Source organism: Sceloporus undulatus, chromosome 3 (assembly GCF_019175285.1).
Source record: "Sceloporus undulatus isolate JIND9_A2432 ecotype Alabama chromosome 3, SceUnd_v1.1, whole genome shotgun sequence".
Taxonomy (NCBI): Eukaryota; Metazoa; Chordata; class Lepidosauria; order Squamata; family Phrynosomatidae; genus Sceloporus; species Sceloporus undulatus.
The window spans coordinates 244086781-244108573 of NC_056524.1; the positions used below are offsets into that span (position 1 = coordinate 244086781).

Sequence of the window (21793 nt, forward strand, 5' to 3'; positions counted from 1 at the left end):
ACCATGAGTTCAACAATAGGTTCATCTATGAGGATCAGAGGTTTTCATCCCCTGCTCTAAGAGGCTGAATTTCAAATGATGGCAGCACTTCCAACAGGGCTGTCTCTAAAGATCATGATCAGCTCAAGACAGTCTATTCCTCCAAGTGAAATTGCTATTTGACATCCTTCTCCATAATGACATCTTTTGACATATACCAGAGAACTTTCTGTTTTGTTGGATCCAGAATGTATAGCTGTGCATTGCCCTCTGCTTTGTTTTATGTGCTGTCTTTTAACATTTATATTTATTTTCTTTTTAATGGTTTTATGTAGCCCTTAAGGAAGGCCATGAAAATTCATAAAGGCTGAAACCCATTGGACTTTTTCTATAATAAAACAGCCATCTATTGAGCACTTTGAGACAGGTCTCCATTTTTTCCTGTGGATTGTCCTCTGCTGCCAGGAACATTCCTCAACAGCTGATGTCACACATACTGCCTCCAGCTTCTGCTCTCTTACCAGATCTTTTGGACTCAATACCACCATTCCCATCTTTATTCTCTCACAGACAGGATTTGAGCATTTGGAAATGAGATACAGTACAGGTGTACGTCCAGACAATGTCATAAAATAAACAAGCTTTTCCTCTCACCTATGTAGAATCAAGTTTCCAACTCAATCTAGAGGAAATAAGAGTTGCAGTATTGAAAATTGGGGCTATTATTTAGAGAGCATCCTCATTCAGAAAAATGATGAGGGAAATATTCCAAGATACTCCAGAGACTGTAGCCTACATCCAAGTGTTCATTCCAGCTAAAGCAGAATCACTGTAGCAGTGAAACTTATGTAAGTGCTGACTTGCCAAATTTCCACTGATTCAGCAGCTCTGCACTAGTCTGGACTAGTAAGTGGATTCAGATCCAATTATCCCAGCATACATATTTATAGTTTACACATTATAAAACATACACATTAAAGTGTACATATTTTTCATCACAGAACACTGATGGTTACTACAATCCCTGATTTCAAATTTGGCTAGTGAAACCCTGGTAGTTCAAAAGTAACTTCATTTATAACATTCATTATATTTTGCTTGTGCTGTGATTTTTTTTTTTTTACAGCCTGGAAAAACAGGAAAAATCTGAGCATTCCCACCTACATTTTAATCATGCAAAACAGGTTCCCTAGAAAATGTCTTATTAATACTGTATTGGCACAGTCATACACACAACACACAATGAAAAACATTACCATTTCAACAGTTTCCTAGAAGATATTCAAAAATATCTGTTAAAAGGGAGAAAGAATACACATTCTTTTTTAGCAGGATGGCAGTGGTTACATTATCCAATTCTCAAACTTTGTGCTAAATTTTATTTCACTGTTCCTTGATATTTTAAGTATCAGGGTGTTTTTTTTAAATGTAAAGCCTATTTCTCAGCAAAATGCTCATAAGGGATTGGAAATTATCATATTATGCCCCAGATTTCTCAGCCTTCCCCCAACACTACTGTGTACAACCAGTAAAAGGTCCATTACACTGGCATAAAGAACAACAGGATTCCAGCCAGCATATAAATATGGGATAGTTAACTTTTTTTGCCCAAATACACACCCTCATGGTGTGAGCCACCAAACACTATGAAGCTAACAGTTAACTAAATGGCTATTTGACCTGTGAAACTGTGGAGGGTTTGCTGCTTTTTTTATTATTAGATGTGGCAAAGCTAACATGGTGTAGTGGCCTGAACAGTGGACTATGATTTGATTCCCCACTTGGCCATAGAAACCCTGCTGAAGCTCATTTTGTTAGTTTTGGCTCCATTCTCCAGTCCTGAATCCTGATCCTGTCTTCTAAGATTTCATTTACACCTCTCAGTATGAAACCATCTGCAAATTTCATGAGCATGACCTCTAATCTTTCATTCAAGTAATGTATAAAGTTGTTGAACAACAGGGGCTCCAGGACAGAATTCGGCAACAGCCCACTTGGCATCCCTCTCCAGGATGACAGGTTACCATTAGTGAAAACTCTTTGGATTTCGTTTGTCAGCCACATACTGTCTGTCAACCAGATACAGTCAGGTGTAAAAGTAGAATTGTCTATCCCCAAATTTTATCAGCATATTTGTAAGAATATCACAGAGGAACTTGTCAAAAGCCCTACTAAAATGAAGATACACCATATCCACAAAATTATTAGTCTGTTTGATAAACAATACTGCAATAAAGTTGAGAGGCAGTGTAGCTCAGAACTCTGAGTATTGGACTAGGATTGCGGGAAATCAGAGTTCAAATCCCCACCTAGCCATGTAAGCCTAATGGGTGACCATGGGAATTGCACACTCTCTCGTCCTGAAAGGAAGGCAATGGCAAGCCTCCTTTGAATAAATCTGTCTTAAAAAATTCTACAAGAGGGTTATCATACTTCAGAATCAACCTGACTGCATATAACAACAACTGCAAAAAACTACTGCAATAAAGAGGATGCTAATTTAACATATTAAGCATCTTGTAAGTACTGAGCACAATCCAGATAAAGTTTAACACATTTAAATTTCACTGATTCTAGTGAAATAATCAGTTAGGATCTTAACACTGTTCCATTGGGTTCAAAAGTGGTTCTCTTTGAACGGTCCATAACTCACACCATTTCTGAAAATTCCATTGTCCCAATGTAATGAAACTGTACTCGTAACTTTTGCTGTCAGCTCATAAGATTAGTATTGATGCTAAATCATATTCATTTCCAGAACATTATACACACACACCTCTATGAAATAACTCAGTACTGAAAAGTGTTGAAACTAAATTAAGTTCCCTGGCTTTAACAAGCATAGTGATTAGAAAGTAAAACCTGTAGGAATAAAATTAATGAGAGAGAAAAAGAGAGTATGTGTGCTTCTGGTCCAGTAACCTTTCTTTATCACGATTTTGTTAATGCCAGAATACAGAATACTGGTAGAATATCAGTAAGAATTTTTTTAAAACAACCATGCAAAGTAAAAAAGTTATTGCTAAACTGGATAGTTTAGAGAGAGTATCATAAAACCAAGCAATATTTAGTCATCCATTAAATCTGTAAGTCCCCATAATGGTAGCTCCCTGGGTTGCGTGCAGAATTTTAAAAAATTAAAAGGCACAGTTAGGAGAAAACACAATTTTCCCTTCTATCCGCTTGCATTTCCAGTTTACTATGCTCATGTTTTAAATAATACTTTGATGCCAAGAGGCTATTTATCTTTTGTCTCTGTAGCCTTTTTCTTTTCTTCCTGCACCAAGATGCAGCGGGGGTATAAAAACTAGGGATGGGATGTGGGTCACCCCTATTTTTTTTTAAAGAACACACCCACCATGAAGAGAGGGAAGACAGTAACAGGATCCAGGCTGTCCTCAACACTGGAGCATCCCCTCCCTTCTATGCATCTTCTATGCATCTGGTTATCATATGTGTAATAGGACTCAATTGCTAAAGTTACTGCACTGCTTGTGTTTTCATATTTTGTTCATCTGTTAGATTGAACTGTGGTGCCTTGACACTACTTGACATTACTTAATTTGACATTACTTAATTTGTGCGGCAAAAAACTTGTGAGAACACTTTTGAAGGACCATATTCTCCCTTACCAACCAGCCCATGATCTGTCCCACCTCCCTCACAGTGGGACATGTTCTGATGGGATCATTGGAGAGGGCTTTCTCTGTGGCTGCCCCAAGTCTCTGGAACTCCCTTCCTAGAGAAGTTAAGATTAGCATCCTCCCTACTTTCTTTTCACATGCAAGCCAAGATTTTTCTATTCCGACAGGCGTTTGATGAATAATGATATAAGGCTCATCTTACACAATGAACGGGATATTGCTAATCACTGTGCTGGTGTGTATGTTTTTAAATATATGTTTTGATTTGTTTTTTAATTGTTGTAAGCCACTTTGAATCCTATCTGGGGGAAAGGTGGATATAAATAAATATAACAACAACAACAACAACAACAACATAACATATGACACACTACAAAATAAACAAGACTGTTTTTAGTACTTCCAAATCACCCAATTATGACTAGTGGTTGTTTGTAGACTCTCAGGCAAACCAAAGTAAAAATATAGTGCACTGTATAGTTCAGAGGTCTATCTATCTGGTCTTTATAGCCCTCAAAGGAGTAATGGCAACTAGTCAAGCTCCAGAAACTTCCCATTACTGGAGACAGTACATTCTATGCTCTTTGTGTTTCCCATGCATCTTCTGTTACATACTGGCAGCACTTCAAGGCTCAGTGAGCTAACCATTCTGGTGGAACCCATTCTTTCCTCCAGAAGGAAGGTCAAAATGCTGAGCATGTATTTTAGCCTTTGAAGGGACAGCAGGTGTTTCTCACAGCCACTGATCCAGGGTGAAGTAATGGACACAATATAACCGTCTTGCATGAGTACACTCCAAAAGCACCTACGGAATGGTGATGGGGATGGTCAGACTGGGTATGACAGCTGACAAATGTACTGGTAATGAACAACAGATGACATGCAGAAGCTAGAAAACCAGTGAAACAAAATACCAATTATTTATAACAGGTGTCGACAGTCCATGTCATGTATCCCGGAGACCTATCTGTGAAGCACACAGTCTGTCTTATTGGGTCTGTAAAAAAAACAGAGCCTCCAAAAATTCCTCTCCCTTCATGTTATGGAAAAAAGTGTGATGAAGTGATGAGCATGAACACTTAGATACTATATGCATCTTCCTGGCAGCTACAACAAATGTATTTGCTTTTTAAAAAAGGGGGAAACTATATTTCTGTATTTTAAAAATTTATTACAAGGTGCCTTTCATAACAAGAATCCCAGGGTGGCATACAGTAAAAACAATACAGACTTAGATGAGTGAACACTCAGACCTGAACATCCTAAATGGTTAGTAGATGACTTCACATGTGATAAAACAGACCCTAAATCTTTTTTAATTACTAACCATTAAGAGAAAGTCTGGTTGAAATTTCTATATTTTCTTTCATAGAATCATAGAGTTGGAAGAGACCACAAGGGCCATCCAGTCCAACCCTCTGCCATACAGGAAATTTCTTCATATAAAATGTATGAAATTGATATCATAGTGAAACCAGTATCTGTTGGAAATGTGTATGAACATTTATAGAATAAATTCTATTCAATGAATAAAAGAATGAATGGATTTTTTTTAAAAAAGTTATATTGATAAACAACAGATTGATAATTAAGAAATAAATAAAATGATCAAGGTAAAAGTGAAATAAAAAATATCATATTTTTTAAAAAAGATGTTACATTTTTTAACAGCATCTGACAACATATTCAAGGAAGCAAATATCAGAGGGAATATTTAGTAAATGTTTCCCCATTTTGCAAACAGGCGGGGTACAGACTGCCAGAAAGAGGTGGCTGGCAGCTGCCTCTCTTTTTCGCGAAGCCGTGCCGCATCAACCAAATTGCGCAATGAGGTTGCGCGAAAAAAGGAGCGCTGAAAAGCAACTCCTTTTGCGCCATCGCAAACTGCTGGCAGTGGCGTGAGCATGTTGCTGCTGCATGGTTCAATGTGGACGATGCGCAGCAGTGACGTCATAACTATGCATGCTGTCTGGACAGTGCCGCACAGCTATGGCGTCATGGCGACGTGTTAGGGTTGGGCACGTGCCACCCCGAGGCAACCCTAGCACGTCGCCATGATGCCGCAAAGAGCCCATCTGTACAGGACCACAGTTACATCAATTTCTTTTCTTGTATGCTTATGTTCACCTTCCCCATTTTGGCTTCTAGCAGCTTTTGGTAGAATTGGATTTTCCCATGATGAATGGAACGTTCTTGTCTAGATTAAATTAAAAGAAGGAAGGATACATGCTTTTTTGGTATTCTTACCTTTTGTTCTGCCTTCAAAAACTGAGCAAATTCTTCAACAGTGAGGTGGTCTTTTTTATCACTGTAGCTCAACAGCAGCAAGTAGAGATCACGCCTTAACGACATCATCTTGTAAAACACAGAGAACTCTTCAAAAGTTAACGTTCCCTGGTTCTCATCTGTGTCAGCCTCCTGCAAAGCAAGAAGACCAGAATAAGCACTGTGGGTAGATATGACTGAAGTAACCTGACAGAACAGTCACAGTAGAATACAGTATTCATGAACATCTAAGGGCTCAGTTTAGACACAATACCAAGACATTGCTTAGGAACTCAAACTGTAATCCCTTGAGCTTCCAAACACATAATAGGGAGATCATACCTGATTTCTAATTGATTGCTTTTGTTTTCTATTTTTTGCCACCCAATTTCATAGGTTTATGCCCATTAGTTTTTGTGATGAAGCAGTTTTTGGATATAGAGTGATGACAGAAGGGATGATTTATCAATTCTGACATTACACAAAACCATCATTAAATTTGGTTTGGCAAAATATCATGTTTCATCCAATGCTTCAAAGCAAAACACAGTCCAAAGCCTTTCCAGTTATATCTTATGGTAACCATGGAATAGCCATTCCATAGGCAAGCATCCCTTCAGCAGGAAGGCAGGCAGTTTCAATCTAGATGTAGTGTTTGGTGATGGCGGCATCTGCTATTAGAGCTATGCAATGCTGGTGTCTAAACACACCTCCAAAGGAAATGAAATCTTCAAGGTTGTATGAAGTATATTTTGTTCTTCTCAAAATTATTGTGGTCCATCAGATACTCAGTACTTACTCTGGTCCCTAAGACTGCAGTCATAGGACTAAAGTCAACCAAGGTCAGGCCAAGCCATGGTTGAGCTTTATATGCCATCTGGCTCAACATTTCCTATTTGACTTGACATTCGTGCATTTAAATGGGAATATACAGTGTGGGGTTTACAAGCAGCCTTCATGGGCAAAATCAGCATATCAAAGGTGGAGGATGTATGATCCTCCAGATGCCCATTAGTCCTATTACAGTCAACAGTAAAGGAATGGTAGTGTTACAGTCCAGCAACATCTAAAGAGTGCTACATTTGCATTACTGAACAGACATCAGGACAATGTATTGTGTTGGAACCAGCATCTAGCAAACAACATGTTGATAACTTTTTCCAGCCATGATCTTTCATGACAGAAGAATGTAACAAAATTACCCGTTTTAATATGCAGCACAGTCCTAGACACATTTAATCAAAAAATTAGGACCTGTTAAATTATGGCCATGGAGAAAGCACAGTCCTATGCCTGTCTTCTCAGACACAGATCTCATTGAGTGCAACAGATCTTATTCACAGGTAAATATGCAAGAGAATGGTCTTTAACATATTTAGACCATCACTTTGATCTATCCAAACAGATAAACACTGAAAGCCAAATGCAAAACTTTTGAGCACAGGAAGAATATACAGTGGACCCTTGTTATATGCTGGGGTTTGGTTCCAAGATCCCCCGTGTATAACAAAATCCGTGTATGCTCAAGCCCCATTAACTATAATGACATAGCAAAATGGCATCCCTTATAAAAAATGGAAAATCAAGATAAATTTATACTTTTTTGGAAGATTTTCAAACCGTGTATGCTTGAATCCGTGTATAAAAAATCCGTGTATAAGAAGGGCCGACTGTAGGTGTAAGATGATGTACTCACAAAATAATGATTACCAGTATTTCTAATCTACAGTGCACTTCTCTGTCTGACTACTCAGAGGTAAGCCCCTTCAATACGGATAGGATTGCAACCTTATCTTGTTCTTTATGACAAACTAGCACAATACTGGAAGGGAATGGGGAACCCAGCCACAAAAACTTCACTTTGTTTTCTGAATGTTATTTAAAACATGACAACAGTAGAGGAATTCCATATCGGGGGGGAGTGGGATGTTTCAAACTAACTCCACTCTTGCTTGTTGTTTGAGTCTTTCCTCAGGGAAGAAAGGAAGGCTTACTGTACGTTATTACAGCTTTTTTAAAAAGCCAACAACTTTTGAGCATCTGCTTAAGAGGATTTGCTTGGGATTTACAGAATGTTTCACAGCAGTTTTTGCAAAATACATTCTCTTAGAGTCCTTAAATCCCAAATGTAAAAAAGCAAAGAAGTCTACTTTCCTTATAAAGTTTTAGGCAGATGGTTATAAAGGCATTCAAGTAAAATAAAATGGTTTGATACTATGCTTCCAGAAACAAGAGTTTTTACTGTCCCCAGAAAAGGTGCAAGGTTTATAAAATTAATTTTGGATTTTAAACCACCAATTTCTACAGGATATAGATAACATGCATGTCTAACATCCTACATTTGCTCTGGTAGTCTAGATGTGCACAAAACTATAGCAGTCAAGCAGGATGAGAGAAAGGGCATTAATTGTGTGATACTCTATTGATCTTGAAATCTAAGCAGGATCAGTTCTGGTTAGTACTTGGATAGGAAACTGCCACTGAACACCTGATACTGTAGGCTATACTTTAGAAGAAAGTGTATTGTAGTTTATATTTCCTCTGAAATATAATCTACACTACAGTACATGGTGTTTGTTTACCATCCAAGTACTAACCAAGGCTGATCCTGATTGGCTTCCAAGATCATTACATTATATTTCATTTATTACAGCAAATAGCCAGCATAGTAAAAAAATATACAAATATTACAAGACAGTTGACTGGGTATAATATATACATTTTAAAAACCACTTCATCCATCATAAGAGGAGGCTTCCAAGATCAGACAGGATCTGGTGCCTTTATGGCATCTAGGCTCCTACAAAGTAGGTAACAGAAAGGAGGACAGCAAATTTGAGCTTCATACCTTCTATAACTACTTGCCATACTTCTGGGGAATTTTGGAGCACTGGTGCAGCCCTCACACCAGTAGAGGCAGCCTCCTTTCAGGCCATGAAGACTGACAGAAATCTTTGTGTGGACATGTTGTAATAAGAGTAGACAATCTAGCCCTCTCTCAATGTGTTGGACTGCAGTTTCCATAATCCACAACTGGCTAGTTTGGCTTTCTGGGGTGATAGTCAAAAACATCTGGAGGGAACCATTTTACCTAAACTCTAGCAATGCTGGTAAGAAACCAACTTGGTGTACATTTGCACAGCCAACTTGATTGGCACACTTGTAAAAGTTGTTCCTCTATTCTCCATGATAAACAGGCAGTTGAAAATGCAGTATAATCCCGATGCATCCCATTTAAATTGGGTCTAAAATAAACTTCTAGCTGCAATAAAAACACATGGCACGAAACTGCTGTTAAACACAAATAAGCCTGCAAAAGGAACTGGATCCAACAGATTAATCACTAGCCTTGTTGCAAAGCATATTAAGACCTCAGTGTCCAGTCTGCAATTAATTAAATGTGATATAATTCCTCATGGGAGGGCTAATGTTAGATGTCACAAATCCGGCCACAGCCTAATGCTGACATAACATGACATGCATGGCCTCTCCTCATTCCCTTTTCTCCTATGAACAATTTATTACACTGAACTGTCTGCCCATTAATCTTCATTGATAAACTCGGAATTCTTTTTTGAGAGACTAATGGTCAGCCTAAAACAGAAGGGGGCAAAAAACAGATGCTCACCTGAAACATTTGTCTTACTTTTCTGCGGGGCAGATTGACATTCAATTTATGCATCAACTGATGGATTTCTTCAATATTTAGCAAGCCATCTCCATTCTTGTCTGCTTCCTCAAATGTTTGCTTCACCCAAGTGCAAATAAATTAAGGAAATAATAAACTGTTTATATTAAAATATTCTCACATTGCTTTTAAATTACTGTAAGGGGGACACAAAGGTAAAGAGTCATGTCATATAAAAATCAAGGTGAAGTTAACAACCAACCAGAACAAGAAGGAATAGTTCAAGTGATAGTGTACAAATTGCAAGTGATAGTGTACTCAGTCTTCCCCAACCTGGTACCCTTCAAATGTGTATAATGTGTGTATGTAATTACAAAGTTAGAGACAAATTAAGAGTGACACTTTTCACTTCATGTCTCATTTCTCTTATGTAGCTTTATTTCCTGTCACAAATAGTCAACATGGCTTGGTGAAAATTAGAATGGGGAAAAGTAGGCGGCTCAGAGTGGGAAAGGGGCTTTAATCCTTTGCTTCCACTACAGTCCTGAGTAGCATCTTCCTCCCTCCCTCTCCCTCTTACACTCACAGCAGCAGCTGCTGTTTGCCAAAAGAGGAGGCTCCAACAATAAGCAGAATAGGTCAGCTACAAACAACAAGCACTGATTGGCAGGGAGCAAAATGCCAACCACGGCCATGCAGGGGGAGACACATGAAAGGCTTCCCTAATCCACACCATGCCACATTCTCATTCCAATTCTGTCTAGTTCCCAACTATTTACCTTTAAAAAAAAAAACAGTTATGTGGAGCAAACAGTGGCTGAGATCCTGCATTAGAGGGAACAACTCCTAACTTTATGATGATGTAGCTATATCTCTGAGACCCTAGGAAACCATGATCAGCCCTGATTTTTACTTGGATGGGGGACCGCCAATGAATCCCAGGTGCTATTGGGCTATATTTCAGAGGAAGAAATTGGGGAAACCACCTCTGAGTGTGTTGTTGTGAGCCTTCATGTTGTTTCTGACTTATGGTGCCCCTAAGGTGAACTTATGATGGGGTTTTCTTGGCAAGATTTGTTCAGAGGTAGTTTGCATCATCTTCCCTGAAGCTGAGAGCATGTGACTTCCCACGGCCATCCAGTGGTTTCCATGGCTGAGTGGCGAATTGAACTCTGGCCTCCAGAGTCACAGTGCAACACTCAGATCACAAAACCAGATCCATCTGATCTTGGAAGCTAAGCAAGATAGGCCCTGATTTGATTGATAATTGGATGGGGGACCATCAATGAATCCCAGATGCTATAAGGCTGTATTTCAGAGGGTAGAACTGGAAAAACCACCTCTGAGTATTCCTTATCTATTCATGGAGTCACCATGTTGGCAGGTAACTGGAAAGTACACACGTACAACTACATTTGTGACATAACACAGATCTCCTTATATAAATCAGCATGTGTTTAAGATCTTCAGGGAAGGACTTTTTCTCTGCCCCTCCATCTTTGCAGGTGTGGTTGGTGAGGTTGGCTCCCTCCCTGCTCTCTTTCCATTGGTAGATGAAGACATTTTTATTTAAGGAGGTATTTGGTAACAACAGATAGTTTCTAATGGGAAGACGGTGTGGTAATTTTATAATTCATTTAGTCCAACCCCTTGCCATGCAGGAACTCACAATCAAAACACCCCCAGCAGCTGCCCATTCAGCCTCTGTTTAAAAACCTCCAAAGAAGGAGACTTTACCACACTCTGAGGGAATATGTTCCACTGTTGAACACCTCTTAATGTCAGGAAGTTCTTCCTAATATTGAAGTGGAATATCTTTTCCTATAAGACACATCTTCCTGTAAGATGTCTTTGACTCCTCTACTCAGAATACAAATGTTGTGCCATGGTGCAATTCAATTCTGATCATAAATCAATTTACAATGATGTAACTACCTAACAGGATTCTAGCCAATGTGTCTAACATCATGACTTTAGAACTATAGAGCTTGTCAACTCCCTCTCCCTCCATTCTTGGTCAACTATTCAGTCACTTTGTACCTTTCCCCTGGTGGCTCCCTACTTCTTCTGACACCAAGCATTTTCCCACCTTTACACCCAGGCAGATGTATCCTCATTACATAGGAACCTCTATCCCCTGGTGGCTTCCATCATGTTCTTACTCCAGCTGGAGCTGTTACAGGGGTCATTTCACCCTGCAGTCTTTCCATCTGCCAGAACTGATAATGCAGACAAGGCTTGAAGGAACGTTTCAGCACAACTGAACGCACAGTAGCAATGTGCAGCTTCTCCAAAAAGTCAGGGATAAATATAGAAAGTGCACAAGGAATTTATGGAGCTTGTAATGTGCCACAAAAGGCTGGCGAGTACTTCTCTGTCTTCTGATGATCTGAAATGAGGTCTGGAGATAGGAACTCTTTAGGTGCAAGACAAAAAATTTACTTTTTTATTTCAGCCTGGCAATGCGAGGGGCTAACCCATTGGGGTCATGACTTTTTAAGCTCATTGGGAGAAGAACATGCTTGATCCCAAAGTATTAAACTAATTTGAAATGAAGTAATTCTTTACATGAGTGGGGCTTTCCCCTCCTAAACTTATTTCCAGCTTTCTTCTTCCCCTTATCTGGGCTCAACCTTATTTAATCTTTTCATTTCATCTCTAAAAACAAATCCCAAAGCAGTTTACGATAAAAAAATTACAACATAACAATGATGAAATAAAAGAACAAACAAAATTTCATTAAAAACCTAGGGTAACTTATGATATCACCTGGTTCGCATGGTAATACCTCACTACATAACAATCTTATATTTCTGTTTTTTATCCTCTCTCTACCCATACAAATAATATTTGCAGTCCAGCTAACAGAGTCCTGGCTTCAACATCTTCTCTTTTTAAGAGCCACTAATTACTATATAAACACACCCCACATTTAGTTGCAACCCAGACATCCTTGTGAAACCTGAAAAGTTTTCAACTTTTGAGAAAATCCAAAATGCTCTCTAATGACAAAGTAAAATGAGCAGAGGACAGAATAGGGAATTTCAACACAAAATAAGTAAAGGAATACCTTGTTAATCTAAATGAATTTTAGGCGTTTACACACTCCCATTAAAGTACGCGCAGAGCTTCTCGCATCTCGCCTATAACCCTAATACGTGCTCTGCGCGTAAAAAATGACAGCGGCCGTTCCAGATGCCCGCCGCCATGAGGACTCAGGGGCTCGCGTCGCACTGCTCCGCTCCACGCCAGGGCGCCCAGTGTGCCCTTAGCACGGACCAGGAAGGAGCTCCATTTCGACTCCTCAGGGAGGCGGTGCAGCTGGCGCTGCCAGCTTCAGACGGCTGCGCCCAGGAAGCAAAGGAGAAAGGGGCCAAGCGGCCCCTTTCTCCCCTCTCCGCGCCCGGGGTGTTCCTTGAAGCCCCAAGGACACCCTTTTTCAGGCTGCTGAGGAAGTTGCCGTTTTGCCGCTTCCCCGCAGCCTGAAAAGTGGTGGATCTCGGGGCCTCAGCGGCTGCCATTCTGGCAGCTGAGGCCCCAATACACTGGGAAAGGGGCAGGTACAGCCCACCCCAAATGGGCGGTCTGTAACCCGCCTAAGTCTCCAGGACCAGATGAACTACATCCAAGGGTATTAAAAGAACTGGCAAATATAATATCGGAACCATTGGCAATAATCTTTGAGAACTCCTGGAGAACAGGAGAAGTCCTAGCAGACTGGAGATGGGCAAATCTTCAAGTGTCTTGGGTAAGTTTTAATTCAAAAGCAGTGGCATTTTTAAAATTCAACTAGTGGAAAAATCTGGGGCAAACTTGATTCTTCAGGTCATACCAGATTGTGAGTGAGGACATAACTACTCAAAAGGATATTGATCGTGTGTTCTCTGCCTTTTCACAAGAGAGTCTTCATCACTTATCCCAGCCATCAGGTATTTCAACCCAGTGATCCAGGTACGAGCTTCTTCTGGATTAGAAGTTATCAAATCCAGTGACTCCATATGGTTGCCATGGTAAATGGTGAAGCAGCAGCTGGGATCAAAGTTACCTTCTGCATGGCGATAGAATATTTCTGATTGTCTGCCTTCAGTGACTTTGTAGATAGAATCAATTACAACTGTAGAAGAAACAGGTGGGAAAGGAACAAGGCGGAAAAAGGAGGGGTGTTGGATGTTTTATGTCCTGATGTTGTTGGATGCTTTATGTCCCGATGTATCAAACACCAAAGAGTTACACCCAAAATGGAAGAGAAGCTGTTGTATTAGCTCTTGGAGAGCTACAAAGACAATTAATCATCAGATATAGTTATAATTTACCAAATTTTAAAACAAAGCAAGCCATATGTAGTACATTGTGTGTCCCAAAAGTAACAAAGATACTTTCAATTATGAAAGGATGCTACTGTTAATGCTAATAGCTGTATGAAACTCACCAACCCCCGCAATGTGGCCTTGAAGTCTTTCCAAACTCTGCAAAACTCTCAGGAGCCAAGGTGTTTTTTTTTTTGGAGGGGGGGGGAATAGCTAAAAATCAGCAACCTCCACCCCACCCCCCAAAAAACCTGAAAGTAACATGGTGATGGTTCCCATCATGTTGGCTATGCCAAGGTAGCCTGTTGGGGGGTTAATGGAGCAAAAATGGCCATGATTGTCCATATATGTCTTAGAAGAAACTTACTTTTTGCCTTTTCACTTTTCCTGGATGGCCTCCATCTGATGCAGGTCCTGTGCTCATCAAGGTAAAATAGACGCACCAGACCTTTGGCTCCATGCTTTAGTTTAACCATTTGAGTCCCAGACTGCATTACACTCATACATCTTTCAACTGAAAAACAAGAGGGAATTGGTTACGGCAAATTTAACTAAAACAACTATTTTGCTCTGCTAATTTCTGGATCAGTACTTATTTACAAAATAATTGTTATATAATTCTTATATCTTTACTCCTTTTAACTTTAAACTTATGTAGAAGACAATTTGGCAGCTCAACTTTTTAAAGTGCAACATTAGAAATAAATTTGTTATTTGGGGAATTATGAATAGCATATGAAGAATTGTTTTGTTGAACAAAACAAGAAAAATTGCTTGTCCAAAGAGAGAATTGTATAATTTTTCAGAACAGCCAGCAACTATATTGCATATATCTATGATCTGTCAATTCAAGGGTTTATGGTTCTTTCACAGACTTGCAACTTTAAAATAGCTGGTTTAATCTCAAGGAAGCTCAGATACTTTTCAGTTCTAATATCTAATAATATCATCATATGGTAATTTAATAAAATACGTTTGGATATTTTCCCCCACTAATTGTAAACTCTGAATGTATTTGTAGCTTAGTAATAAAAGGAATGATAAGATCTGACTCAGTTTTAAAACCTTAAATATCAATACTATACATGTATCCTTTGAAAATAAATATCATTGAACTCAGTAGGGTTTACTTCTAGATAAAATTTGCTGATTTTTAAAAAAATGTTAAGATAAATGCATGTTTCTGAGGCTTCTATAGACAATTGCCCCACCATGCCCCTTGCGTGAGACACCAAAGGCCCCGGCGGCAATCGGCGGCAGGACCAGGCTGGGGCCGGTCCCAAGGCCTCGCCGGGCCGCATCCGGCCCGCGGGCTGCAGGTTGCCTACCCTTGCACTAGGTGATCTTAGGCAAGAAATCTCCCAGCCTCAGAAGGCAATGGAAAGCTCACTCTGAACACATTTTCTGAAGAAAACCCTGTGTTTTCTTGGGGGGGGGGGATATAGATGTTAACCCTAAGAAATTTTATTACAATAAAGTTTTATATAAATACATTTATTTTATATGAACTTTATTATAACAGCACATTTATTGTACTATTAAGATATATATTTCTTCCCAGAAACCCACTCATGTAAGTATTATAAAAGATTAATTTTATATTTTATTATAATACAATTTAATATCAAGCCTTTCCCAGGTTATCTGCCATTCCTTACTGAAACTTTTGCCATCTTGACTGCACTCTGATATTGCTTGTCCAGAAACATCCCAATTTTCATTTGGGAAATACTGGAGGATATAATCTTGGACCTCAGTGTTGGATGCATCTACACCATACACAGGAACAACTGTGTATGGTGTAGATGCATCCAGCTCTAACACAATAGACTGTCTCACAAACAAATCTTTATACTACTGCACATATGGATAACTTCCATGTTTTTGGTTAGCTGACTGCTTGAGGGTCTCATGGCCACAGGTATGAAACCTTCAAGCTTAACTAACATACAGTTTCTGTTGTTTTGAATGGGTAAAGCCTTGAGACCTTTCCCATTGTACAATTACAGTGCTAGAGTACAATGGGATACTGTAGCACCTTTGAGACTAACTGAAAGAAAGAAGCTGGATAAATGAGCTTTCACACATGTAGGAAGTAGACTGGCATCTACAAAAGCTCATGCCAGTAGCAGTGCTACGAGATCTTTTGCACTCTGATTCCTCAGACTAACATGGCTATGCTTTTGAATGTTAGCTGCCACTGCAACCTTCTTGGATCTGCAGTTTGCTGAGGGTTATTCAGAATACTCAACAAGAGAACTCTTGCACCTCACCAAACTTCAAACCCCAGGATTCCACAGGATGTTACCAAGGAGTAGCATCACAGTGCTGTAACTGTGCAGTGTGAAATAGCTCCTTGGCTTTGAAAGCATTTCACTCATTCCAAAACAGAAAATATTTCATCTGAGGATTTCCCCCCATATATTCTTTTAGCTTCCAGTTTTTCCACAGGAAGCTTTTCTGGTAGAAAACCTGAACATTTGTCCATAGGACAAAATGTGGAAAAACACTATTCCCTCCCCACATCTTCCCCCTGCCCCCAGCCAGGCCTTCACATCACTACTGTAGACATATGGTTATTGGATCACAGATATTAATCACAGCTGCTTTTGACACAGAGATCAGGGAAGGAGGAATACATACTGAGACACAACACAAAAGCTGCTGTACTGTATATACTGAGGACAACATGAACACAGATGTAGATAGGGAGCAATCTACCCAAACAATAGTTCAGTATCTCTGTAGTCTGTTTCCATCTTGCCTACCAATCATTGCCTTACGTTCCACTGGTAATCAGCCTAAAGTGCTTAAGATATATTGATCAGTAACTTAGTCCAGGATCAAATATTCCCCACCCTCATACTGCAATCTATAGGGCTTAATATAGATGTTTCTAGTTCATAAGAGACAGCCAGCATGGTATAGTTGTTTGAGTGTTAAAATATGACTCTGGAGACTAGCATCGAAATTCCAGCTCCACCATGAAACCCACTGGGTGGCCTTGGGCAAGTCACACACTCTCAGGATGGCAATGGCAAACCGTCTCTAAAGAAACCTGCCAAGAAAATTCCATGATAGGTTCACCTAAGGGTCACCATAAATCAGAAATGACTTGAAGGTACACAACAACAAAACGTTTGTAAGAGCTGTAGAGTCTATGACTTCAAACCAAAGTTCTATATGTTAGGAAACCTCATAGGTTTAGACTAAAGATGCATACACATATAATGCCTATTCTTTCACATGTAGGTCTAAAACCTGCAAGAGGTTTCCTCAGATATGACAGAGGTTACACGGCTGCTAGATTTTCATCACCTCTATATACTCTGGTTTCTCTTCAGATCGTATCACCTCTATAGCAGATCTCTGTTTCTAAATAAAGAGAGAAAGAATGAATGGCCAGAGAGACTGTGATGTAGGTCATGCGAACCAAGACTAAAATGCAGCATTTGAAGGAAAGTTATTTTAATGGAGAAATCCTGAATGGAAACAGCTGAAAAAACAAAGAAGCCCTATCACTGCTGCTTCATGGCAGCTTTGAAGAAAAAGATGTCCTCTTCCTCTATCATTCTATATGCTCTGGCTGTTTTGCTCTGAGGAAGCATATACAGTCAGCCCTCCTTATCCACAGATTTTTTTTATCCACAGATTCAAGCATCCACAGCTTGAAAGTATTCCAAAAAAGTATAAATTCCAAAAAGCAAAGCTTGATTTTGCTATTTGATATAAGGGACACAATTTTTCTATGCTATTATATTTAATGGGACCTGAGCATCCGTGGATTTTGTTATACACAGTGGGTCCTGGAACCAAACCCCAGTGAATAACAAGGTCCCACTGTATAACCATTAAATTCCAGGATTTCTATCTGTGGAAGGGGTAAAAAGAGAGAGGTCCAGAAGTGTTGCTATAATACAATGGGCCCTTGGTATCTGCTGGGGGTTGGTTCCACGAACAACCCCCTGTGGATAGCAAGATCCACAGATGCTCAAGTCCCATTTATATATAATGGTACAGGGAAATGTCCCTTATATGTAATGGGGAAATCAAGGTTTGCTTTTTGGAACATATATATAAAATATAGTCAAGCCATGGACGATTATATTCATGGATAAAGAATCCATGAATACTGAGAGCCAACTGCACAGAGAAAAGCATCTTTGAGGAGATTTTAACTTCTCAAGCTGACTCAGCCACATCTGGGTACTTGAACTTGTGCCCCGTCATATTAATGAAATTACTTGCTAACTAGGGTAGATCAGCTCAATTTCAGAAAGAAAATGTTTTAAGTCCAACAGTCATTTATTCAAACAAGTCATAGGATAACAGCTAAAGTAGAAGATCTGTCTTGTACAGCATTCTATTCCTAAAATGGTTTGAAATATATGTGGGGTAGCCCAGAAACAGGGCATGAGCATCATACTACCTTCCCACTTGTGTTCTCCAGTACTTCACGAGTGGCGGTAACATAAAGACATCATGACAAGTAGCCATTTATAACCTTATTTGCAACTGTCAATTTTTATCTGATTACATACAAGAATCACAACACAGAGAAAGAGTAGTATTGCTTCACTGGTCCATACAGCTGATTACTTATGCCAAATATAAGGGCACTGTGGTGGATCCAGCTCTACCATTAGCCTCAAGGGAGAACTACCAAAAAAAAATTTTTTTGGGCAACTGTCACCCTCTATGGACCTCATAGGGTACATCCACACTACAGAAATAATCCAGATTGACACCACTTTAGCTGCTATGGCTTCATGCTATGGGATTGTGGAAACTAGTCTTGTGAGATATTTAGCCCTCTCTGTCAGAGAGCTCTGGTGCCACAACAAACTACAATCTCTAGAATTCCATTGAACTGAGCCATGATAGTTAAAGTGGTATCAACCTGGATTATTTCTGCAGTGCGGTCGCAGCCATAGATAACCAAAATGAACAAATCAAAATCAGAAGTAGTGGAAATTGACATTTGTTCTTGAGAAATAAGTTTTTTTTATGTTAAGCAAACAAACAACAATAAAAATTGTACCTGAGGGCAAGGAACTGTCAAATTAACAATCTGTAAAATGCTCTGACAGCCTTTGTGGCTGAGGAGCAGGGTCTGAATAAATATATTGTTGTTCCTGGAGGCTTCTAGGAGAGGCAAATTTCTCTCTATTTCTTTTTATTTTTTGGTCAGAAAAGGGGTAGCCTGGACAGTTTATAGAAGGGCCAAGGACCTCAAAAACTCTATTTACCCATGCCTGCATTAGACAGAGTGAGACAGCCATGCAAGACATCTGATTTTGGGTATCATGAGGGAAAATTCTTAATTAATTAATTAATTCCATTAATAAGCAAATGGTTAATACTGAAGTGATATTATAGCATTGTTTGTGTCAGGGAAGGGGTGGGTTATTCTGGAATTTTTTGCCCCTGATGCCAATGAACTTGGACAGTAAATGGTATTGCACACCTTGACTTAGGTGAGTAGGAGATGCCATTTGTTGTCTTATTTAAGAAAGCAAAATGTCTTCATTATTCTCCAAGAAGGGTCCTTATAATGTTAAGATTTTCAAGAGAAAGGGAAATTCCACCAGGTACTTTCCCATGATACAGGTTATCTTTCTACAGTACATAGGATCAGAAACAGTCTCTTCACTAACCAGAAAGAAACAAGCACTACATGGGATTTTATAATGAAAATCGCTAACAAAGACCATAACTTCTTTTACTTTTTAAGAATGCAAGGGAAAGATAGCAAAATTTAATCATATATTCCTTTTCAAATGCCAGACTTAATAATTAATAATAATAATAATAATAATAATAATAAATTGTTTATTTGTTAACCGCTTTTCCTACGATCAAAGCGGTGTACAATATCGTTAAAAACAAACAATAAGAACAATTAAAAATTCACATCTAAAAATACATATTAAAAGAAGTAAATTCAAACAAGATTAGAAACATATTAAAACATATAATAAACTATTAAAACCATGAATTTATATCAAAGACAATAGGGGAGAGATGGTCTCAGACGGAATTGGGAGGGTAGGCTTGTAGGAAGAGATGAGTCTTTAGAGCCTTCTTAAAGGCTTCCACCGTTCCACTGAGGCGAATCTCTTCCGGTAGGGCATTCCATAGAGAAGGCTTGTACAATCAAACACTTAAAATCATTTGAGACAATAAGTAATTCAAAAGAAGAGATATTGAGCATCTACACCTAAAAGATGAAAAAATTATATAAGGGAACTAAAGATATTTATGCAGATTTTGAATATTTTTAGAAGGGGCGAATCATACGTCAGTACACAACAATACGGGGGGGGGGGGGGGGGGGGAGCCTATGCTTTTGTTATGTAAGCCTAATGTGAACAAGCAGTTTGAAAAGATGCATTATGAAAGCAACTTGGAGTAATGTTTATTTAAGGTGCATGTGTACCAAGAACACAGTTTTAAGATATACCAGACCTAAATTGATAGGTTTTATAAATTAATAGTTAAATATTTCAGAAAGTAATGGCCAACATTATAATATGTTGTATGCAGTGATGACCAACAACTGTTCTGTTTTGTTTTGTTTTTTGTCACCAAATAAATTTCTCCAGGCAGTTTATTACCAAATAAAAGATGAAAGTGTTTGTCTTTATAAAAATATATGGTCCCTACATGCATGCACACTTCCTGCACACAGATGCCCACTTGCACAAATATACTCTAGTATCATAGTGCATATACTACAATGTAAGCACACATACCACATGCATATGCATTCTGCATAGAAGCATGCTGGCCCTATCAAATAATCATCAATACAAATGTTATACACAAAGGAAGCACTAATATATACACAGTGGCCATATTCAAAGATACAATACTGAGATACAATACTGTGTGTGCAAATATCCATCCATCCTCTGAGGCTCCTCTCCTGGTTGAAGACCCTCTGAAATAGAAGGGGGTATACGCCATTCCACTGACAAATTTGTTCCATGAACAGTGGAGTAACTGGATACAGTCACACACACAAACTATACCTGTTTCTTGTGTAAAGAGCTGCCTGTGAACAACCTCCCTTTTCTACAACATCCCTCTGAAATGTTTGCATCATTTTGGAAACATGATGGAACTTTGTCAGAATTTCCTGACAAACCCAAAGCTCTATCTTTGTTCTCCAGTGCCATCACTCTCTGCATGGAAGTTTCTGAGTCTGAGCACCTAGATCTTTATACATGGTGGTTCCTAATACTCCATAATCCCCTATATGTGCCCAGTTGGTCTTATGGAGGCAAAGGTAGTGAACAGTTTCTGATTACTTATCCCAATTTTCTATATAACTATATACAGAAATACATTTTCATAATAGTAGAAAATGATTGATGATCCTGAAACACTGGCTGAAAATTACACTTTGGGCCCCATATAAAGCTTCTGTCTATAATCTAGTTGCACCTATAATCTTTCCTGGTTAGAGATAAGCAAATGTTAAAAGTTTTGAATATCCTGGAAGAGCCTCTTTTAGTGTGCTCTTTTGCTCTAGGGCAAATTGCTGAAACCATGTTACTTTTTTAAAAATAAAGCTATGACAATAGAAAAGTGACATAGGGTGACCAGATGTCCCATCCACAAAGGAGGACAAGGCACTGCAAAATGTAGAATATTTGAGAAAAATGTAGGACATAGCCAAATGAAATCTATACACACTCATATACTGTAAATATAAATTCATGCTCCTTAGTCCTGTTCAAAACAGAGGACATTTGGGAATTCCTTCTGCATAGATGGCTAAAATATAGGATATGTCCAGGAAAAGGAGGCCATCTAGTCACCCTGCACATACAGCCTCACCACTATTATCACTGCTCATGCACTTTTCCTTTCTAAGAAAGTAATCAGTAAGGCAGCGACTGTATTAAGGCTTATTTGTGAGTAAGCTTCGTTGGACATGGTGGGGCATACTGCAAAAACAGACA

The 21793-nt window shown here is 39.0% G+C and overlaps 1 protein-coding gene across 1 annotated transcript in view; it reads right to left on the minus strand.

The window, feature by feature from the left end:
• The window catches only part of PLCH1 (phospholipase C eta 1), an 86062-nt gene that overhangs the window by 63712 nt on the left and 557 nt on the right, over positions 1–21793 (minus strand). The window contains exons 2-5 of the mRNA XM_042458531.1: positions 14191–14337; positions 13387–13630; positions 9517–9646; positions 5871–6041 (exon numbers count right to left, since the gene is read on the minus strand). Of these exons, the coding sequence (XP_042314465.1) occupies positions 5871–6041; positions 9517–9646; positions 13387–13630; positions 14191–14337 (692 nt within the window). The remainder of the gene's footprint in view (positions 1–5870; positions 6042–9516; positions 9647–13386; positions 13631–14190; positions 14338–21793) is intronic.